This window comes from Patella vulgata, chromosome 7 (assembly GCF_932274485.2).
Source record: "Patella vulgata chromosome 7, xgPatVulg1.2, whole genome shotgun sequence".
In the NCBI taxonomy this organism is placed as follows: Eukaryota; Metazoa; Mollusca; class Gastropoda; family Patellidae; genus Patella; species Patella vulgata.
Genome location: NC_065885.2, coordinates 41575606 through 41599121, shown reverse-complemented (window position 1 = coordinate 41599121; position 23516 = coordinate 41575606). Strand labels below are relative to the sequence as shown.

The following is a 23516-nucleotide window of genomic DNA, read 5'->3' as shown; positions in this document are numbered from 1 at the left end:
TGTTAATCCCTTTGTAATTGTTTATCCATATTATTACTTCTCTCACCTTATTTATTCTTAATTAATGATTAATCTGTTACATGGTTTCCAATTTGTTATCTATATATTGCACCACATTTTTGTTATATATCATTATTTGCTTGATAACGATATCTGTATGTGTATTGAAATGTAGCATGTTAATAAATTCAGAAGTAGTATATCCATATAAGTGTTTTTAACTTTTTAATGTTATCGATAAACTTATCTCTGAAAATCAAAATAAATGACCAAAGTCTAATTCAGATGGTGTGCTAGCTGAACGTTTCAGTGACTTCTTTCATGACAATAGAGCAGGAGCCCAGGGGGTCAACCTAGCTGAAAAGTGTACCAATTTTCTCCTATATGGTATCAATGTATGTATATCTGGTATGATCAGAATGTAAGTCTGCCGGGTTTCTGTTGGTGGGTGTGGTGTGCCATGCCCCCCAACTAGTGTAGATTAGCTCAAAAGTGTACCACATGAAAATCGCACAGCAATGTACCGTATATCTTCAGGTATTTCAAAAACACTCTGAGAGATATTTCTAGTGGTGGGGTACCCCTGACAGAGCTATGTAATTGCCAGACATTTGTATTGATGGAGTATCCCTGACAAGGGTTATCTAATTTCCAGACCAAAGCTAGGCTAGATTAGCTCAAATCTGTACCACCTAAAACAGCTTTGGAGTTGTTCAGTACCACCACAGGAATCATGAATGACCACTGCCAGACAGTTTGTGCGGTGGGATGCCCCTAACAGACACGCCCAAAATAACACGACCCCCAACTAGGATAGATTAGTCGGCACTGTTCCTGTGGTCCAAAAAATTATGCCAGGATGCGTAGAATACTAATACCTAGCACATATGGAAGAGGCGATAAACTGTGGTTGTAGGAACAATTTTATTTTTCGAAAACCCATTTTTAGCCCCATAAAATGTTTTTTGCCCAAAAATCAATTTCTGGCAATCGCAGTTTATCGCCTCTCCCATACGTGCTAGGTATTAGTATCCTACGCATCCTTGCTAAAAATCTAATTTTTTAGAACATAGGAACAGTGCCTGCGAAGCTAGCCTAGTTGGGGGCGTGGCATTTTGGGGCGTGTCTGTTACCCACCGCACAAACTGTCTGGCAGTGGCCATTCATGACTCCTGTGGTGGTACTGAACAACTCCAAAGCTGTTTTATGTGGAGCAGATTTCAGCTAATCTAGCCTAGCTATGGTCTAAATATTAGATAACTCTTGTCAGGGATACTCCACCACTACAAATGTCTGGCAATTACATAGCTCTGTCAGGGGTAACCCACCACTAGAAATGTCTGTCAGAGTGTTTTTGTAATATTTGAAGATGTACGGTACACTGCAGTAAGATTTTCGTGTGGTACACTTTTGAGCTAATCTAGCCTAGTTGGGGATCATGGCATTTAGGGCGTGGAATACCACACCCACCACCAGAAACCCGGCAGACTTACATTCTGATGATACCAGATATACATACATTGATACCATATAGGGGAAAATTGGTACACTTTTCAGCTAGGTTGAACCCCTGGGCTCCCGGTCTACAAAGTCAGTGATATCAGACTTGACAACACTAGCAGTGGGTTAAATGTGTTTGAAGAACGTCATGTACCAAGCCGGTTGTTTGAGTTTGCCCCAGTTACAGAAGAAGATGTTCGGTCGATCATTGGTAAGAGCAAGTCAACTTCCTGTAGCCTAGATCCCCTTCCAACATGGCTTCTGAAGTCCAAGCCAGTATTGGATGCGCTCCTTCCTTTGATCACTGCTATCATAAATTCTTTAATTGCCAAAAGCTGTGTGCCAACTTCATTAAAGACTGCCCTTGTGATTCCACTTCTGAAGAAACCATCGCTTGATTGCGAGATCCTCAAGAACTATCGCCCTGTCTCAAATCTTGAGTTTATCGGAAAGGTGCTTGAAAGGGTGATAGCGAGACAAATCACTAATTATCTGCAAGCTAATGATCTTCATGAACCACTGCAGTCTGCTTATAAAGAAGGTCACAGCACAGAGACAGCACTCTTGAAGGTAAAAGCTGATATTGATGCAGCACTGGACAGTAACCTTGGCATCAACCTTATACTTCTAGATCTAAGTGCGGCATTTGATACCATCGACCATAGCTGTTATCTGTGGGAATCAAAGGATCGGCGCTGGATTGGTTGAAGTCTTATCTAACTGACAGAAGCCAATGTGTCCATATTCATAGCAGCAACTCTGTATCTAAACCGCTGTCCATTGGAGTCCCACAGGGATCGGTACTAGGTCCACTTATTCTCTTACTGTATGTACTTCCACTTGGTAAAATTATTCATAGACATGGTATCAGCTATCATGGATTTGCCGATGATACGCAATTGTATAACACATTCATTCCTTCTGACCAGATGTCAATACACAGTACCCTAAAGAAGCTAGAATCCTGTATCAGTGATATTCGGACATGAATGAATCAAAACAAATTAAAGTTGAACGATGAGAAGACAGAATTCCTGATATTACCAAGATCAAAACTGAACAGTTTCAACTTTTCACGAAAGCTAAACATCAGCGATATCGAAATTTCACCATCATGTAAAGCACGAAATCTTGGTTTCATCATGGACAAGACAATGTCTCTCATCCCACAAGTTAACAATACTATGTGTAAAATGTACATGAGATTAAAGCCAATATCCAGAATCAGGAGGTATCTTACTAAAGATTCATGTGCTAGAGTTGTATTAGCACTGGTCATATCTCAGTTGGACTATAGAAATGGACTTCCTATCTGGCATTCCAGATTTCTCCCTCAACCGTCTTCAAGTTGTACAAAAAAACTGTGCTCGACTAGTTGCCAAGTCATCGTCTAGAGATCATGTAACAGAAACTCTTAAAAGTCTTCATTGGCTGCCTGTGAAAGCTCGAATCGACTTTAAAGTGCTATCAAATCTGTATAAAAAGCTTTGTTTTCGGATACTGCTCCCTCCTGTTATGGTATTAAATAGTGATGATGACGTAAGGGAAATCCTTTAGGGAATTCCTTGTGTTTGTATCATGTGATCATTGGAATTCAAGCGGAACTTATCTTCTCCACATTCACCCTTACCCAAGACGAGAGGGGAAATTTTGATACTATCATGGCCAGATTTGACAATTATTTTGTTCCTCGACATAAAGTCATATCAGAAAGTTCACGATTTCATGAGAGAAAGCAGAATCCTGGAGAGACTGTTGAAGTATTTCTCAGAAGTTTACATAAATTAAGTGAGACGTGTGATTTTGGTGATCAAAGAGAGACTAATATTCGTGACAAGTTTATATGGGGTTTAACTGACAAGACGGTGTCTAGAACTTTACAGTTGAGAGGTAATATCACCCTAATTAATGCTATAGAAATGGCTAGAAATCATGAGCTGATAAAGTCACAAAATCCAGGTGGTGAAGTCACAAATTCCTCAAATGTTGATTCAATACATTTTAGAAGCCCACGAAATCGAGGTAATTACAGAAGCCGAAGTAGATTCAAAACAACTAAACTGTCCCATCAAACTTATTGTAATAATTATACAGACTCCAAAGATTGTAATAGATGTGGGTTTTCTCATCGACAAGAACAGTGTCCAGCATATCAGAAAACATGTAATCTTTGCTATCATGTAGGTCATTTTGCTAGAATGTGCCGTAGTCAACCTAGATCAAATCCCGGTTGGGGTACTAATAATGCTACTAATAAGAAGAAAGGAGTTTATGATGTTAGAAATAATAAAGATTATAAAGAAAATTATGATGATGTTAGTGATATACAGGAACATGGTACGCATAAATCATCTACTTATAATAGAGTTAAAGAAGACGCAGCTGATAATGATGATGATTTCCTTATAGATACTATAAATAATTCTGAAGATTCGGATGAATGGATCGTTCCACTACCAGTCGAAGTTGACATTTTGCCCTTTAAACATTTTAGACAAGTGCAGGCACTTCCAAAGGAAAAGTTAAACTTAATACTAAGCAGGTTAATTTGAAGACATATACAAATGAACCAATAGAAAATTGTGGCGGTTGTGTGGCTATGGTTGAAGTCCGAAATAAACAATATTATTGTTATTTTACAGAAGTTACAGAGAAAGAAGCTCAGCCTATTATAGGTCTTAGAACATCCGAAAGATTAGGGTTGCTTAAGAGAGTACAACAGATTACAAGAGACATTAAAACGGATGAAAATGACTGGGTCAAGAAACATCCGAAACCTTTTGATGGACAGTTAGGCAAATTACCCGGGTTTATTAGTTTTAAATTGACTGAAGGGTCTCATGGTGTTGTTCATCCATGTCGTAATGTAGCTTTTTCAATGTATGATAAACTTAAAAGTGAACTAGATAGGATGGAAAATTCTGGTGTAATTCGTAAAGTTACTGAACCAACTGATTTTGTCAATAGTTTTGTAATATCTGAAAAATCCAATGGGCAAATTCGGGTTTGCTTAGATCCTAGGGATTTAAATAAATATCTTCAGAGAGAGCATTTTATGTTGCCAACAAGATCTGAAATAATGTCTCGATATAAAGATTCACAATTGTATACAAAACTTGATATGAGTCAAGGATTTTGGCAATGTTGTTTAACTAATGATGCTTCCACTTTAACAACTTCCAATAGTCCTTTTGGGCGTTATCAATATTTAATGTTACCATTTGGCTTAAATGTAGCTCCCGAAATTTTTCATAGGATTGTCAGTCAACATTTTGAGGACATTCCTAATCTTATTACTGTGCATGATGATATGTTAATTTATGCTAAAACTAAGGAGGACCATGATGAAACACTTGAGAAGGTTTTGAGAAGAGCAGAGAGTCTTAATTTAAAATTTAATAAAGAGAAATGTAAAATTTTGATAGATTCTGTGACATTTATGGGTGATGTAATATCTAAAGAAGGTATAAAACCTGATGATAGGAAAATTCAGGCTATTAAAGAGTTACCTTCTCCTAATAATTTAAAGGACCTTAGAAGAATTCTTGGTATGGTAAATTATTTGTGCAATTATATTCCCAATTTATCAAGTATAATTGAACCGTTGAGAGCATTAACAGAAAATGATGTAAAATTTGAGTGGACTAATATACATGAAAACTGTTTGAATCAAGTTAAGACTATTCTATCTTCACAGCCTGTATTACAACATTTTGATTTAAACAAGCCGATCAAGATTTCTTGTGATGCCTCTATCACAGGGCCGTATGTAACTAACATACGAAAATTAAATCGTAGCTAGCTTTTTTTTTCGCACGTATACAGTGAATGGCCATTTTGCTCAGTAATCCCAGCCAGAATTTGGCTATTTTTTTAAAATTGCGTTAAAGTTTTAAATTTTTGTTTAGAACTGAAATAAATTAACTTTTAGTCAATCCCCACGCTAAAAACATTAACAAAATTGATTGTGTGTATCTGAAATAGACACGACCGAAGGACAAAATAGTGCCAATATGCCCACGTCAAATCTAGAATTGAAGATGATGTTATTTTTGTGAAAAATCATTGGAAGAAGCGATAAGACGTTATGTACGGATTATACAGTCCTAAAGGCTGCAAGAAGGCTATTGTTTACAATGTAACATTGTGTCTTGTAATGTTGATAATGATCATAATGATGGTGTTTACATTTGTTTGTTGATGTGACCTCATGACTTGTGACGTTTAGATAACGTCATATGGATATCATGGCTATTCACTGTGTCAGAGTCACTTCTCTGCAGGAAGGGTGAGTCTGTCGTTCAGATTGTCACAGGGCTAGGTTGTTGTCTTTTGCAAAACTGTGATAATGATTGGAAGCCTGTGGCATATGCTTCTCGATCCCTTAGAGATTCTGAAAAGAGATATGCCCAAATCGAAAAAGAGTTATTAGGTATTTTATTTGGATGTACTCGATTTCATCAATATATTTATGGCCAAAATGTTTTAGTTGAAACGGACCATAAGCCTCTTGAAATTATTTTTAAGAAAAGGTGAGATCAACTTAGTCCTAGATTACAGAGAATGAGTCTAAAATTACAATGTTATAATTTAGATGTAAATTATGTGCCTGGTAAATTGTTAACAACTGCTGATACTTTAAGTAGAGCTTCAATACCAGATATAGATAGTAATTTGTCAGATAAAATTGAAACTGATATTAGAGTACATGTTGATAACATTATAGAGCATAAAGCTATTTCTTCTAGAATTATGAATGATGTTATACAAGAAACTAAGAAAGATAAAGTCTTATGTTTGTTAAAGAGTCAAATAGAACAAGGTTGGCCAAATAAGAAAAATCAAGTAGATCCTCTGATAAGAATATATTATAATTATAGAGATGAGTTAACTGTATGTGATGATATATTATTTAAACAATGTAATGTTATTATTCCTGTGTCCATGAGAGATTATGTTCTTAAGAAAATACATACTAGTCATTTAGGATGTGAAAAGACATTATCCCGAGCAAAGGAGAACATATTTTGGCCTGGTATATCTAAAGATGTCATTAGCATGATTGAAAATTGTGATGCATGCATTAAATATCAGAAACAGAAAAGATGTGAGAGTCTAATTCCTCATGCTATACCTGATTTACCTTGGGAAAAGATAGGTGTAGATTTGTTTACCTATAAGAATCAAGATTATTTAATTGGAGTTGATTATTACTCTAAGTATGTTGTAGTCAAAAGTTTAAGAAATACTAAGAGTTCTACTGTAATCAATGTTATTAAATCTTGGTGTTCTAATCATGGTATTCCCAAAGTAATATTTAGCGATAATGGGCCTCAATTTAGTTGTTTAGAATTTAAGAATTTTGCAGAGTCTTATAAATTCTTGCATGAAACATCTTCTCCACTTTATAGTCAAAGTAATGGTCAGGTTGAGAGATTTGTACAAGTTGTTAAAAATCTTACTAAGAAATGTGAAGCAAGTGGTGATGATTTTTATTTGGGTTTGTTAGAAATTCCTAATACTTCTATAAGTTCTCAGATAGGATCTCCTGCTGAATTGTTAATGAGTCGTAAGTTAAGGTCAGTTGTTCCAATTAAAGAAGATAAGCTAAAGCCTGTTGTTCAGCAAAATGTTAAATCTGAATTAAAACTTAGAAAAGAAAAGATGAAACATTACTATGATTGGAAATGTCTTAAACATGATAGCAAGTTTATAAAAGGGCAATCTGTTAATTTACATCAAGACGGGGTATGGCAGAAAGGTATAATTAAGAAAGAAATGAAATATCCTAGATCCTATATTGTTGAGACTGATAAGGGTTGTTATAGGAGAAATTCTAGATTTATTAAGAGAAATCTCTATCCTGTTAAGTTAAATAGAAATATGTTTGATGATTTTAGTTTGTATTGTTTTGATTCAGTGAATAATGCTAATAATTTATAAATTAAACGAGACTTACCTGTAAGGTGAAGTTTGATTGTAATTCTATACCGTCATCTTCTTCAGTAGGGATCACATGAGATAAGCTCTAAGTCACGTGGTCGTCAGGTTTTAAAGTAATTGTACATATGCCAAAAAACATTCCCAGAAAAAACAAGGGAGGGAGTTTAAAAAACAGTTCTATTAGCAACCCAGGGAGGGCATGTGATCCCTACTGAAGAAGATGACGGTATAGAATTACAATCAAACTTCACCTTACAGGTAAGTCTCGTTTAATTTATAAATTCTATCCCGTCATCCTTCAGTAGGAATCCCATGAGATTTCAAAGCTTGGCATGTGTACAAAACATTCCAAACAAAAAATAATGAATAAACACCATAATCTAAAGTAATAAATGATGTTTATTATAAAGGATGCAATGTAAGCAAAACAAAAGAACAAGCTTCTCAGCTCTTATACCGGTACTGTAACCCCAGTAAAACACCAACTCTTGGCCAATTCAAAAAATCTAAACATAATAAACAATACGTATTATACATAGTTATAACATCAAATTTATCACTCCAGCCTGCAACATAAATCTAATCCTTATGACTAGACAAAACAGACAATGCAAAATCTGCATTGTGAGCTACTGTGTCATTTACAGTATCTACAGGCAAATCATAAAACTTCTGAAACGTCCTACAAGATGCCCAACCTGCCACTTTCAATAAAGCTGTTAAAGATATGTTTCTACTAGCTGCACTAGTGGATGCTGCCCTAGTACTGTGTGCACTAAAAACCTTAGTGTTAATGCCTGCCTGTCTGAGTGTAGATTTTACCCATCGTGCTATTGTGGATTTAGACGCAATAGAATATGGTTTAACTGTTGTAATAAAAAGGTTACAAATATTACCCCTTAAATTGGTTGTGCGTGAAATGTATTCATTTAGTGTTCTAACTACACAAAGATTTTCATTTGAATATAAAGGTAAGACAAGGACTGGCTGTGCCCTATTAGGCTTTGACTGTTTTATAACAGAGGTAATTGGTATAGTTACTCCCTCTGGCTCCCATATAAAATCATTCATATTTAAAGAATGCAAAGATTGACATCTTTGTCCAGACAAAAGACAAAGTAAAGTTACTAATTTAATAGTTAACTGTGATAAAGTCAAAGAAACAAGAGGTGAAAGTTTTTCTAAAAAATTCAACACAGTTTCCACATTCCACACATGATTATATCGTGGTAAAGCTGGGCGCTGTTCAAACACACCTTTTAAAAAACGAGACACTAAAGGGTGCTGTCCAACTGAGAATACACTGTCATGAAGAACAATAGTCGAAGACAATGCAGATCTGGCCGTATTTAAGGCACTATATTTTAAACCCATGTTAAATAATTCCACAAGAAAATCTAATATGTCAGTCACAAAGGCAAACACTGTATCAACTTTTCTTCTACAACAAAACTGTTCCCATCTCTTGAGGTAGGTATCATATTGTTTTGAGGTTCCCAATCGCCATGATTTACAGATAATGTCTTGAGCTGCTTTCGATACTCCTTGCATCGCAAGGTTATTCCGGACAATGGACAGACTAGAAGAATTAACTTCCTCCATAATTTGTGTTCCACCTGTGGGTTGAAGGGTAGGAACAAAGTTGACTTGTTTAACTTGACTTCCCTTGGAGAATCGATTAACATCTTCAACATTGTTGAAAACCAGGGTTGAGTAGGCCACATTGGGAGGATCAAGATTATGTGAGATATCTCTTCTATTTTTATCTTTTTCAAGACCTTGGATACAACACTGAAAGGTGAAAAACCATATGGTAAATGAAAAGATTTCCAACATATAGAAAAAGCATCAATTGCTATAGCCTTAGGATCTGGTTTCCAGGAAACATAACAGTTTACTTTATTATTTAATCTAGAGGCGAACAAATCAACATCAGGTTCCCCAAATGTATTTATGATCTTATCAAAAATGGCCTTATCAAGTGTCCATTCAGTGTTATCGTCAAAATTACGTGACTCTCTATCAGCCACCACATTATTTATTCCAGCTACATGACTAGCAGTTAAATTAATGTCTTGCTGTAAGCAAAATTCAAATATCGTTTTAGTAATGGAATTACATTGAGGTGATTTGCTGCCCCCCTTGTTGTTAATGTAGCAAACTGCTGTTGTATTGTCAAGCTCAATACGAACAGATGTATTGCGATGTATAGCACATAAGGATTTTAGACCAAATAGCGCAGCCTGCAACTCTAAGCAGTTAATATGCCATTGACTCTCATCAACATTCCACCTACCTCCAGTCGTAATATTGTCACATACTGCCCCCCAGCCTAATAAAGAGGCATCAGTCCTGATAAACACTGTTGGGGGTTCTATGATAAGTGGCTTGTAGGCTTTGACAAGATTATTAGACCACCAATAAATGTCTTTTTTAGCTTCGATGGATAAAGTCATACATTGTTCATAATTACCATGTGCCAATTTAAGTGCAGATATTTTTTCCATCTCAATATTCCTATAAAAAAGTTCTCCATGCTCAACTGCTGGTAGACAGGAAATATAAATACCTAATAGTTTTGCAACAGTACGTATCTTGGGTTTCTTCATTAACAACAATTCATTTGCAAACTTAATGGCATAATCAACTTTCCTTGCAGGAAGTCTAATGTTCATTTGTTCTGAATTAAGAACAAAACCTAAATGTTCAAGCTTTTTTGTAGGGGTCAATACAGACTTATCTTTATGCACAACAAAACCTAAGGATTTAAATAAAGTAACAGTTGAGTTATGTTAATGTTTCTACAGCAATTCTCATAAGAATCACTCATTAAAAATACATCATCAATATAGCCACTTGATGTAAGAGCTTGTTGTCTGAGAAAAGCAAAAATAGGTTTCAAAAGCTTAGTAAAATAGCGCGGTGCTGAAGCTAAACCATTTGGGAGTACTCGAAACTGATAAAGTTCGCTATTCCATTGAAATTTCAGATACTTCCTGTAATTTCTCGCAATTGGTACAGAATAGTAGGCATCCTTCAAATCTAGTGATGCCATAAAACATGAAGGCTCTATTAAATCAATAATTGTTTGAATCGTGTCCATTTTGAAATGATGATACACAATATATTCATTGAGATTTTTAAGATTTAAAATCATTCGATGAGAACCATCCTTTTTTGGCCTAATAAATATTGTGGATAAAAATTCTCCATTCTCATGAGATGTTAATTCTATAACACCTTTATCAAGAAATTTGCTTAATTCATGTGAGATGATCTCCTGCTCAGTTTTATTAAAAACATGCTGATTGGGTTTACTTAACTGAACCGGTATTTCTGTAAATTCGAGTTCAACCCCCTGTATAGCGTTGAGAATCCAAGGATCGGATGTGTATTTTTCCCAAACATGGGTAAAATTTTCCAGTTGTCCACCTTGAAACATTTGAAAATCATACTGTAACTCAGACAACAAACTGCTTCCATCATGAAAAGTGGATAAAGACACACAAGTATCTAGTGGTAAAGGATAATGAGACTGACACTCACCTACCTCTGTGTTATCAGACAATAAATCATGCTCACTGGTACTTAGACTTTGGGTTTGTTCAGACCCGGTACATGTATTTTTCTTCGTTTTGGTGGCGGCACACTTCGTTTGTCTAAAAAACGATTTCCACCTGGCCTTCCATAGTTTCTGCTATTTGATTTATAAGCGTATCTTCTATTCTTGGCTTCCATTTTATTGTAGGGGCTATATCTTGTGGATTCCCTGCTGTAACTTGAACGATCTCGATTCACTTTCTGTACAATCCTGTTGGTTTCAGAAATCTCTCGTAGTCGATCAGTTAAATCAGCACCAAACAGCAAGGCACCGTTCGGTCCTTTAATTGTACATAATGAACGGTAATTAGTGTTAACGTCTGTTTTCATCAGAACTCGGCGTCTGCCATTTACTTCTGCATTAACTGCAGCCAAAAGTGCCATGGAATCGGTGAGGAATTGGTGTCCATGTTTGTTTACATTGACAGTGTCAATGGCCGTAGCGCCCCCTGTAGACGTCATAAGTAACTCTGCCAACTTTGTAAGCGGGATAAACGCCTTCATAATGATGTTCTGAATTTTTTGAAGTTTAATGTCGGTTGAGCGTGTTTCCCCGCTCAGCGACTCCCAAATTGGCGGATTAACTTTAGTTTGAGTCAAATTTTGACAATTTTGTGGGCGTGTATAGCGGTTGAGTAATTCATTCGTCTTTTCTTCTGACAACCCATGTTTGTAGCATGTGCCAACCAAAATTCAATTTTTGAGCTACAGACCTGAAATTTTGCACACAGTTAGAAAAACACCTGAGAATCATTAATCTGTTTCAATTATGACAATCGGTTCATAACTTTGTTTTTTGTAGCTAATTTTATATACCCATACGTAAGCAGCGTTTTCCCAAAATCCGTCAAAAACAGGCAAAATTGAAAAAATAATATTTTGACTAACTGAATGACTTTGGAACAGACTCAAATTGTACACAGATGTTCTAGAGACACACATTTACTAAAATCAACCACAAAAATATTGTTTTTACCTTTTATTTTGACAAAATTTAAAGCAAATTGGACATATTTTGTTCCGAAAAAACATAAAAATAATAACTATAAAAAAAAATCATTAAAAATAGTGGAAATTGTTTTTTGATGATTAAATGGAAACTGGAAACATGTTCTCATGGACAGCTATGAAATATCCATGTTCTCGTGGACAGCTATGAAATATCCATGTTCTCGTGGACAGCTATGAGTATGAAATATCAAAAAATAAAATTATCAAAATAAATGCACTGAATCATAACTAACAAAACTCCAGAATTGAAGTTTTCAGTATAAAAATATAAAAAAACACAACAATTCAGCTAAATATCTACAAAATATTCTGCATATACTGAAAAAGTTTTGTAAATATGATTAAACAATACTGATAAAATGAAGGAAAACAGGCTGGAATACATGATACATGAGTTAATAATACATGAGTTAATATTAATAATCTAATATACTGTATGTTAAATAATAAAAATATTGAGACAAACAAGATGAAAAACAAGGTATAAAGAAGTTAACTACAGGTATTTAAGTTGTCAATCATAAAGTCAAGTTAACAGTACTACCGGTAATGAAAAGAGTAACACTGTAAAAACTTCAGAACAGAAACAGGTGAAAAACAGTTAAAAATAAGTTGACAGTAATAAATATATGTTAGCTATATTAATAATATTAGTATAAAGTAATAATGGAAAAAGTAACTTTATATAAATAAGTCAATAATATTAGTTAAAAGTTATGGAAAAAAAGGTAAGAAAAAAACATTGTCTCTTCAGAACTACTAGTAGACCTATCCATTTCTCAATAATTAAAAAAAAAAACCTAAAAATAAAAATATAGAAAAGTACTCCTTATTTCTTTTTTTTATTGGGCTTTATTATACCATACAATTCTGAGCTATGTTTGTTTTCGTAAAAAAATCAACTGCACAGTCTTAGAAAGTTAAAATTCTTCCTATGATCACTCATTATTAGCACGTGTGTAACTAACGGGTGTCTAACGGTACATTTGACACGCCCCCGCCATTACAATATGGCCGACAGAATTTCGGTCACATGGAGAAAAATTGAATTTTACCAATGTTCACGTCCACTTATGGAAATAAATGAAGATGGATCTTATAAAGGGATATTTAATCCATATTTGAGCAGGTTTTTTTTCGCTCCGCATCTTCCACGAAAAAATTTACAAAATTTCAAACTTTTCAATCGGAGAAAAAAAATATTCTTACCTTGCTACGAGTGATAAATTTTGCATGCGGAGCAACCTTGACCTCTTAACTAACTGTTTTCGGTTGAATGGAACCGGTATCGATTGCAGGTAACCAACACGAGGCCGTAATGCAAGGCTAGCTTTTCGCGAAAAAATAGTGCCATATTTGTGACAGCCAATTAAGAAAAAAGAGTTACGTCCCTTTTTCGGTTGGCACACGCTAATGTTTGATCATGTTATTTACCGCTTCTGCCAGACTGGCTTCAATATTCGGCCCACATACTTCATCAATATTATTATATTGAGAAAAATAGTTCGTTAAACAAACGGGATTTGAAACTTCTTGTTCGCTTTGACCAGAATGTGACCTGGGGGGCTCTTTCTTCCCACTACCAGAAACAAGTAATTGTTGCAATGCCGTTGTGCCGTCAACTACTTCAGTATTATTTACATTTTCTTCGTCGCTTTCATCTTGCTCGTCGTAATGAGACGAACAGTGCGAACTGATTTCATCTTCCTTCATTCCTTGTCAAAATAATAGTTAAAGAATTCCTGTTGATTTTTCTTCAACTGTTCAATATTTTCTGTTTGAGATTTTCTAAAATCATCCATCATTAATTTCATCGAAGACGAAATAGAAGACGATATTGCAGCTGCAAACGAATTTTCGTTCGAAATATTCAAATTCCTGTTAGGAAAAACTGCTGGTTTATTCAGTTGCTCAATAGAGCCCGCTGCGGCACTAATACTAGAAGTAGGCCTAGCTGCACTCGACCGGCTGTGATTTGACTTTTTCTGCGAAGGTTTCCCTTTCGAAGAAGGGGGTGTCGGGATCAAACTTTTCCCCCCAACAGCATTTGGATGCTTTGTAAGTAAGTTAGGTTTACTTGTCAAAAAATTATCAGATCCATCAGTGATTACACTGGTTTTATCCGAGCTACTTTTATTATCACACTCAGGCGACGCCATGACAGGTCGTGCTTCGCTCATCAAGACAAATGAGCGATAAAATAAAAAGATCTAAACCACAAAAAATAAGTTTCGTTCTAGCGGGTTTCCGCCGAAACCAGGTTCACCAAGCAAAGCAAAAGGTGAGAGTGGTAACTAAACCGTAAAAATGACAAATTATTGTCATTAAAACAAAGATCAAATAGACAGAATTGTCTGCTATGTGACCACGCTCTCGAGACCAAACGAGCTACTGACGACCACGTGACTTAGAGCTTATCTCATGGGATTCCTACTGAAGGATGACGGGATAGAATAATAATTATGTTAATAACAGAAATGTAAGATTGAATATGAATAATAATGGAAATTTAAGGCCTAGAAAGAGGGTTATTATACAACTAGATCAGGAAGAGTAGTAAAACCTGTTGATAGATTAGATTTTTGAAAATGTGTTTTTTTTTTCTTTTCTTCTTTTCTTTATGAAGGAAGGAGGATAGTATATATGGTTAAATTATAAGTGTATACTGTATTGGATGGTTAACTTGATTTACTTATGTAGTTTAATATAGTTTAGTTTTATAGTTTCATGATACTAGATAAGTATGTTAGTTTATAATATTATTTGATAAAGATTATATTGATGTCCATCTGAAGAAAGGGAGATGTTATGGTATTAAATAGTGATGATGACGTAAGGGAAATCCTTTAGGAATTCCTTGTGTTTGTTTCATGTGATCATTGGAGAATACACGCTGGATGCAAATGGCCGATTGATTGTTTGTTGTCTTTTGAAACCAATCCACACAACACCTCCTACATGAAACAACTATTCACATTCTACAAACAGGAAAGACTGAATCTTCGTTCGTCCACAGATACTACTTTACTATCTGTGCCTGCTTACAAGAGACTCAGAGGAAAACTATCTTTCCCTATAAATGGTGCCCATATGTGGAATAAGCTACCAAGATCAATTAGAGCAAGTTCAACTTTTGTTAAATTTAAATGAGAGTTAAAAACACACTTGTTTAAATATTATTACAAACTGTGATGTGACATTTGTTAAGCGCTTAGAAATATCACCGGATATAATGAAGCGCTATAGAAGATGAATAATAATAATAATAATTACACCGTGAGTTATGGCCCTTGTTTTGCTTGTACCTTGTAAATGCTCTAACGACAAAAGTTATTATCCGATCTGTATGAAATGTATATGTATCATTTAAATTAGTAAAATGATCAAGCCTATTGAGTTTCAGCAAATTTAAATTTCCGTTAATTACATCTAGAGTTATGGCCCTTGTTTAGCTTTGTTGAATCTTGTGAATGCTTAAGCGACAAAAGTTATCACCTAATCTGTATGAAATTCATATCATTTAAATTAGTGAAATGAAGAATCCTATTGAATGTCAGCAATTTCCGTCAATTACGTCTAGAGTTATGGCCCTTGATTTACTTTGTTAAACTTTGTGAACATTTGAACAACAAAAGTTATCATCCGATCTGTATGAAATTTATATGCATTACCGTATTTTTCAGTGTATTAGGCACATGCGTAGATAAGGCGCAGGGCGAGTTTGGCAGAGGTGTTTCAGGAAAAAATAAAAATGCATGGTTTAGGCACACCCTTCTCAGGCGCCTTGTGAAACACGTGCCATACCATATAATTAGAAGGGGTCGAACTCCCAGATCCGTGACCAATTTCCGGGGAGGAAGGTTTGAGGATTGATTCTGGTAGGGGGGGACTGTTCTGAGGATTTGTGCATTTTGGAACATCTGGAAAGTGTGGGCAACTCTCAGGAGAGGCAAAAATCCAAGATGGCGGCCGAAATAGCACAAAGACTTGTAGTTGGGTGCAAATGTCATCAAACTGTCCTTGTAATATGTCATTTTTATAGTTTTCAGGGTTGCTGAATCCATTAAGAACACTCCCAAGCCATTTTGATGCACCCATATCCCAATATGGCGGAAATCTGGCAGAAATGGTGGAAAAAAACGGAAAATAATGTCATATATACTGGTATGGCAAATATGGGCTTGTAGTATATCGTTTTTAGGGTTTTCATGGATGCTTAGTTCTATTTTGATGGTCTCATGTCAATGAAATCTACATTAGATGTTAAATATGAAACCAAAGTCAGCGCACAGAAGATACAAAGATACGGAAAACATCATTATATACGTAATACGTCATTCATATAGCACCTACTAATATCATAATTTCTAAACATTCATAGGCATATACCTTTCACGCAAATCTTTCAAGACGACAGACTTCAATCAGAGTCCGTGTCAGAAAGTTCTGAATCTAATGCACTGTCAGACTCAGATGTGTCACTAACAGAGGTATCATTATCTTCCTCATCATCACCACCATCAATGTCTACCGATGATCTGAACTTAATGGGCAAGGCCGGGTTTATATACCGTACAGGAACACACATTTCCCTCTTTCAACTCTCATCCATATCCGAGTAGATCAGCTACGTTACTGACATTGTAACTTAGCATGATATATTATTATGCTTGATAGTTCGCTCTTTTTATGTGCTGTTCCAGTCTATCTTGATCAGGTTTTTCATCTTTAGCCATTTGCTAGCTCTACCACAAGCTACAGTTGTGGATTTTTTGTCATTATATACTGAGCGCCATGGAAAACGCCTCATTTTTTTTACCCAAATATTTTATTACTAGGTGGTTTTGTATGTATAATATTATGCAATACTATGAACTATTGTTTCACACAATGCTCCCAAAAGCAAAAAATGCCTGTGTGCAAAAAAAAAAAATTGCACGAGATGCACATGAAAAACCCAATATTCATGTGAAGCATTATGTGTGAGCCCTTTAAAAGCATGTTTTCAACTTAATGTGCAGTACATGAACTGTGAAACGTCAATCTGTCGTAATTTGTTGTTGGATGTGTGAAGGAATCGAGCTCTAGATGCCAAGACTTAGTGAAAATCAACGGAATGAAGCCATGGGAATGTCCAGGGCTGGCATGTCTACACGTGCTATTGCCAGACACTTCAATTGTCATCAGTCCACTATTGTAAGGTTGGTGGAACGTGTTCGAGTTACTGGATCAACACGTGACTGTCAACGTCCTGGTCCACAACGCGTTACAACCCTTGCTCAAGAACGCTACATCCAGGTCACTCATCTGCGTGACAGATTCTTCCCAGCGACTCGAACAGGTGCAGCAGTCGTCGGAAGACAAGGACCAGTAAGTGCCAACACCGTAAGACATCGTCTAAGAGAAGTAGGACTCTGTGCACGACGACCTTATGTTGGAGCTATCCTCAGGGATAATCATCGTCAGCGGCGTTTGATATGGGCTCAAAGACACCAGACATGGAGAAGAGTAGACTGGCAAAGTGTGCTCTTCAGTGATGAGAGTCGCTTTCATCTTTATCACGCTGATGGCCGTCAACGTGTGTGGAGACGTCTTGGGGAACGTCTTGCAGACTGCTGCGTCTTCAAAACGAATAGATGGGATGGGGGAAGTGTAATGGTGTGGGGAGGCATCACATTTCATCATCTGACCGCCCTACACATTTGCAGGGGTCGCGTTAATGCTGTAGACTACCGTGATGATGTCTTGCAACCAATTGTTGTTCCGATGTTTCAAGCACACCCACAACTTCAGCACTTCCAACAGGATAATGCATGTCCGCATACTGCTCGTTTTAGTATGGACTACCTGGCTGCTAACAACATCATTGTCTTCGACTGGCCAGCCATGTCTCCGGACATGGCACCGATAGAACATGTCTGGGATGAGATTGGACGCCGTCTGTATCGGAGACCACAGATGCACACCATTGCTGCTTTAGAAGCTGCTCTTGTCTAAGAATGGAACAATTTGACCCAGGCCTTCTTTCAAACATTGGTAAATTCCATGCGACGTTGCTGCACAGCGTGCGTAAGAGCCCGTGGAGGACACACACGCTACTGACATCTGTGTTGTACTTTTGGTTTTGACCCCTCTGACTTTGTACCGTTGATTACAGATTAAACATCCATAAGTGTACAAATGTGTTGTTATTGATGTGTTCCCATTTGAATATTGTTCACAATAAGAAGCAAAATAAATAAGATATGTTTACAGGATCATTTTGTTATACGAAAAACTAAGTGATGCGTTTTTCATGGCGCTCATAGATACATCTCAGCACAAATTGTTCCATGGAGGCTACCAGATTATCGGATACAGTTAATGCGACACCTAAACCATCTAACAATGATGCATCTGCACTAAACGTGGTCTTTTTGGAATGCCCAAAAAATCCCGACACTGTATCATAACCGGTTATTGAGTGGAACTGTACGATATGTAGCTACTCATGTGGCAGTAATCTTTGTGCATCAGATGGACCTTGTACCTATTACGATTCCAAATAGTTGCATTGCTCTTTTGGACATGGGCATGTACTGGCGAATAGCGATTTCATCGACAGAAGACAGACGGAAAGCAGATGGTAGTGTATACACATGGTATGATTATGCAGGGAAAATTTTCAATCTAGCTTTGAAACGACACCCAAAAGCGAAAACGATCGTATTCACATGATCTTCCGATCTCGACGAAAGATTCTGAACGCAAACTATGTTCAGAACATAACCAAGGTGGTACCAAGAACATTTATATCAAGGCCGATAGTAAATTTCTGAACGCTCTAGAATTCTCCAATTTCTTTTCAAATGATGCTAATAAAGTGAGACTACAAGTGTTTCTACATAAAGAGTTCAATAAATTAGTAAAAACACACCCAGGTATTCAGTTCATTTACTCTATCAGAAAGAAATCTTATGATCTAACAGCCGACAACTGTAGGATTTCCAACTTTTCGAATGTGACCAATTAAAGGTGGACACTATTTTGTTGAGATCGATTGGAAATGATAAACTTGTGGTTATAGAAGCAGAAGATACTGATGTTTTGGTTTTATCAAGTTATGTTTCTCAGATGGAGCCAGGGTCTCTAGCAGTTAGACGAAAGGGGCAGTTTTTTGATGCACAAAGGTTACTGCCACGTGATGTGGCGCTACGTATCGTACAGTTCCACTCGATAACCGGTTGTGATACAGTTCCAGGATTTTTTGACCATTCCAAAAAGACTCTATATAAGTTCACGTTTAGTGCAGATGCATCATTGTTAGATGGTTTAGGTGTTGCATTAACTGTATCCGATAACCTGGTAGTCTCCATGGAACAATTTGTGCTGAGATGTATCTATAATGACAGAAAAATCCACAACAACTGTAGCTTGTGGTAGAGTTAGCAAATGGCTAAAGATGAAAAACAAATGCACACACCGTATCCCATCTGATCAAGATAGTCTAGAACAGCACATAAAAAGAGCGAACTATCAAGCATATATCATGCTAAGTTACAATGTCAGTAACGTAGCTGATCCACTCGGACATGGACGGGAGTTGAAAGAGGAAATGTGTGTTCCTGTACGGTATATAAACCCAGCCTTGCCACTTAAGTTCAGATCATCGGTAGACATTGATGATGGTGATGATGAGGAGGATAATGATACCTCTGTAAGTGACACATCTGAGTCAGACAGTGCATTAGATTCAGAACTTTCTGACACAGACTCTGATTGAAGGCTGTCGTCTTGAAAGATTCGTGTGAAAGGTATATGCCTATGAATGTTTAGAAATTATGATATTAGTAGGTGCTATATGAATGACATATTACGTATATAATGATGTTTTCCGTATCTTTGTATCTTCTGTGCGCTGACTTTGGTTTCATATTTAACATCTAGTGTAGATTTCATTGACATGAGACCATCAAAAATGAACTAAGCATCCATGAAAACCCTAAAAACGATATATTACAAGCCCCTATTTGCCATACCAGTATATATGACATTATTTTCCGTTTTTTTCCACCATTTCTGCCAGATTTCCGCCATATTGGGATATGGGTGCATCAAAATGGCTTGGGAGTGTTCTTAATGGATTCAGCGACCCTGAAAACTATAAAAATGACATATTATAAGGACGGTTTGATGACATTTGCACCCAACTACAAGTCTCTGTGCTATTTCGGCCGCCATCTTGGATTTTTGCCTCTCCAGAGAGTTGCCCACACTTTCCAGAGGTAGCAAACTGCTCAAATCCTCAGAACAGTCCACCCCTACCAGAATCAATCGTCAAACCTTCCTCCCTGGAAATTGGCCACGGATCAGGGAGTTCGACCCCTACTATAATGACATTCTCACCAACCGTTGCATTATTCAGTGGTTCTAGAATTACAGTGTTTGGCATCGGTGGTTTTGGGAAACCAAACCTGCAAATCTTTTGATTCTTCCTTCTACATGTATGAGAATGTTTATGTCTGATAATTTACAAGTGGCTGTAAATCTTTGTCATCCACAATTCTTCTACATGATATCTTGCTGTCAATGAACTCAACAATTTCTTCATTTTCACTGCACTTGTATTTAGGAGCCTCATCAACCCATAACAAAGCATGAATGTGAGGCTAGTCTCTGTGCTGAAACTCAACCCTGTAAAAATAAAAATCACTTATTTTTCCCAATGGTGAGTTCTCTGCTTTCAGTACATCTTTGAACAACAGATTGACCTGGTAATCAAACTGTCTAACACATGTAACTAGGTCTGACGAAATAAGCTTACACTTTTCCTCCCAGGCCATGTTATCTATTTCTTCATCAGTATATTCCTCATCTTGCAGCTTGCCTAATATTTTAAGCAAATGCTTCCATTTCGTTTCAGCGGCACTAAAACTACAAAAGTAGGTGGCCTCTTCCAGCATTCTTGTCATCCCAAACATATCGGCAATACTATATACCGGAAAACACCGGAAAACAACCGGAAAACACCATTTTATACTGAATACCGGAAAACACCGGAAAAACACTAAATACCGGAAAACATCCTAAATACCGGAAAACACCCTAAATAGGTAACCCGGAGCCTGGTCCTCTGTGTGCGGTCCTCTGTCCCCCCCAAAAAATAGAATTTTTCCGAAAAATTGATTTTACAAAAAAAACATTCCGTAGGAAATAATTTTACAGAGAAAAATACTGGAAACAAAATTTGAATTTTTTGAGAGAGAAATTTGAAAAGAAATTTTTCTTTGACCGTAGGCGATCGCTCGCTTGTATGTTAATGAACTTTTTTCATCAGCGCTCACCTGGTCCAAAACCACATACGAGGACCAAACTCCGCATTACTAAATACCTACCGGAAAACATAGAAGAGTAAACTGTGCCCAAGATTTTTTTTAGAGAGCGCGCCGCGCCGCGCCGCTTTGGGAGGGATCATCGTCAGAGTGGGACGGGGGGTGGAATTGTCCAGTCACGTGACGAACATAGATCTTCCATTCCTCAACCCATATTATTTCCACAGTCATTGTCATTAATCACAAATTACGGGATGATATACGAAAATGCAGGTTTACTTTGAAATAGTGCAAATGATACTTTTCCATCTACAATCTTCAGATCAAAGGATGAAAGTTCTTACACAGTGTAGTATAATTTGTGCAACAGAAGACATCTCGAATATCAATTGTCGGAAAAAACATTTTCTCGGGGACATTTTTTTCCGATTACGCATTCGGTGTAAGTCTTCAGCCACCAGGAAGTGGTTAATATAGTAATGTTTTATTACGATAGTAGTACATAAAACAAATTGGTTGCCTGAGGTTCTCAGGGGGGGGGGGGCGAAAGTAGCCTCATCGGCTAGAGTCCTCTATTTCACAAACAAAAACAACAATTGCTTCCTTGAAAATTTATGGATCAACCCTTTTCACAGACGTCCAGTTTACCACTTCCCGTCAATGCAGTAAGATAGAATATGTAGTTTCATCATGGACAATTGGGCGAAAGTTGGGGTTTTCTCAAGGAAAACTGGTCAACAAGTTGGGGAATAAAGCTCGAAAAGTAATCCAGAAAAAAAATCCTGTGTGCGGCCCTCGGATTATGATGGAATATGTTGAATATTATTATGGTTCAAGTGATTATATTTGACCCTGGAATGAAAGTAAGCTCAGAAACAAGTAGATTTTTAGCCCTTCCAACGAGATGGATAGCTCTTGGAAAGGATAGACACTTTTCAGATTACAGCCTGTCCGAGAATTGCGTGGCATCCATTTCGTTTGGTGATTAGGACACATAACGGTTAAACCTGGAACTTCAACTCGAACTATTCATAGATTTATTAACTGGCTTTTGATGATACTTGCTGTTTTATGATGCGATTTTTTGTTACCTAGGGAGGAGTTGGCCTAATCGTGTCTTCCACTAATTCGTACCACCCTGATGCCAGCGTTACTGGTATTGGTAAGAATCAGGAGACCGGCGCAACCGGCATATAACGGGGCCCTCAGAGGGCTGTGTTTAATCTATTGAAATGCTGAAACACTGAAATCTACTAAAATTTACTGAAAACTAAAATTAAAATACAAAATAAAATATGGTCAATGATGGAGGTAGACTGATTGCGTCTTTTAAAACATTCAAAACATAATAGGCATCAACAAAATTTTGGAGAAAAAAAAATTGGAAATATTTTTTTTTTTTTTTGGGGGGGGGGGGGGCTATTTGTAAAACGAACATCGTAATGATCTTGACCTTCCTTCATCGGCGCTCACTTGGTCCAAAACCGCACACAGAGGACCAGGCTCCGGGTTACCTATTTAGGGTGTTTTCCGGTATTTAGGATGTTTTCCGGTATTTAGTGTTTTTCCGGTGTTTTCCGGTATTCGGTATAAAATGGTGTTTTCCAGTTGTTTTCCGGTGTTTTCCGGTTGTTTTCCGGTGTTTTCCGGTATATAGTATGGCCCCAAACATATCGGATTTGGCTTTTTTAAAGTATGGTGGCGAACCTCTCAATCTTTTTAACATAATATAGCCATCATCAAATTGCACTAATTTCTCCAAGTGACCAGATGTCCGGAGATCACCAGCCGTCAAATGTTTACCAGCAGTTTTATTTTTTCTAACTGCTACATTTGCTTGACCAATCATAGTTTTCATTTGCAGCTTTTTCAATTTGAAAAAGATATCATCAACACAATTTGCAGCTCTTCTATCATCCCTTCTTAACTCAGACTTACAAAGCTCACTGTAGTAAACTTATACTTTTTCCTCTTTATCTACTCTTGCCTTTCCTGCAAGCAGTTGGGACTATTTATTTATGAGATATATAGTAACAGCTGTCTTAGTTGTCTTTCGTTTTATTTAGTTGATTGGCGATTGTTGAGACTGCGATTAACACTGCTAGTTCTCCTTTTGTTCTGTTTTATCTGCGAGTATAAAACTTCTTTGTT

The 23516-nt window shown here is 36.7% G+C and overlaps 2 protein-coding genes and 1 long non-coding RNA gene across 5 annotated transcripts in view; 1 reads left to right on the top strand and 2 right to left on the bottom strand.

Annotated features, from left to right (window-relative positions):
• Positions 1–23516, top strand: part of LOC126828352 (alpha-aminoadipic semialdehyde synthase, mitochondrial) — a 219948-nt gene that overhangs the window by 133285 nt on the left and 63147 nt on the right. The window lies entirely within an intron of this gene.
• On the bottom strand, positions 7825–11673 carry LOC126828390 (uncharacterized). 2 transcript variants are annotated; one of them, XM_050558171.2, is made up of 2 exons: positions 10990–11673; positions 7825–9234 (listed from the first exon to the last, which is right to left on the bottom strand). In XM_050558171.2, exon 2 carries the CDS (start codon positions 9043–9045, stop codon positions 8023–8025), a length of 1023 nt encoding a protein of 340 aa, XP_050414128.1. In that variant the 5' UTR covers positions 9046–9234; positions 10990–11673; the 3' UTR covers positions 7825–8022. The 2 variants fall into 2 exon arrangements, with proteins under 2 accessions (XP_050414128.1, XP_050414129.1); XM_050558172.2 differs by having other exon boundaries at positions 10994–11673.
• LOC130013697 (uncharacterized) lies at positions 11847–13755 on the bottom strand. The gene is made up of 2 exons (XR_008788926.1): positions 13264–13755; positions 11847–12225 (listed from the first exon to the last, which is right to left on the bottom strand). It is a non-coding gene; the product is annotated as an uncharacterized LOC130013697 (long non-coding RNA).

Coding starts and splice junctions, on each gene's coding strand:
- LOC126828390 (XM_050558171.2), bottom strand. CDS start 9,045: ATGGAGGAAGTTAATTCTTCTAGTCTGTCCATTGTCCGGAATAACCTT.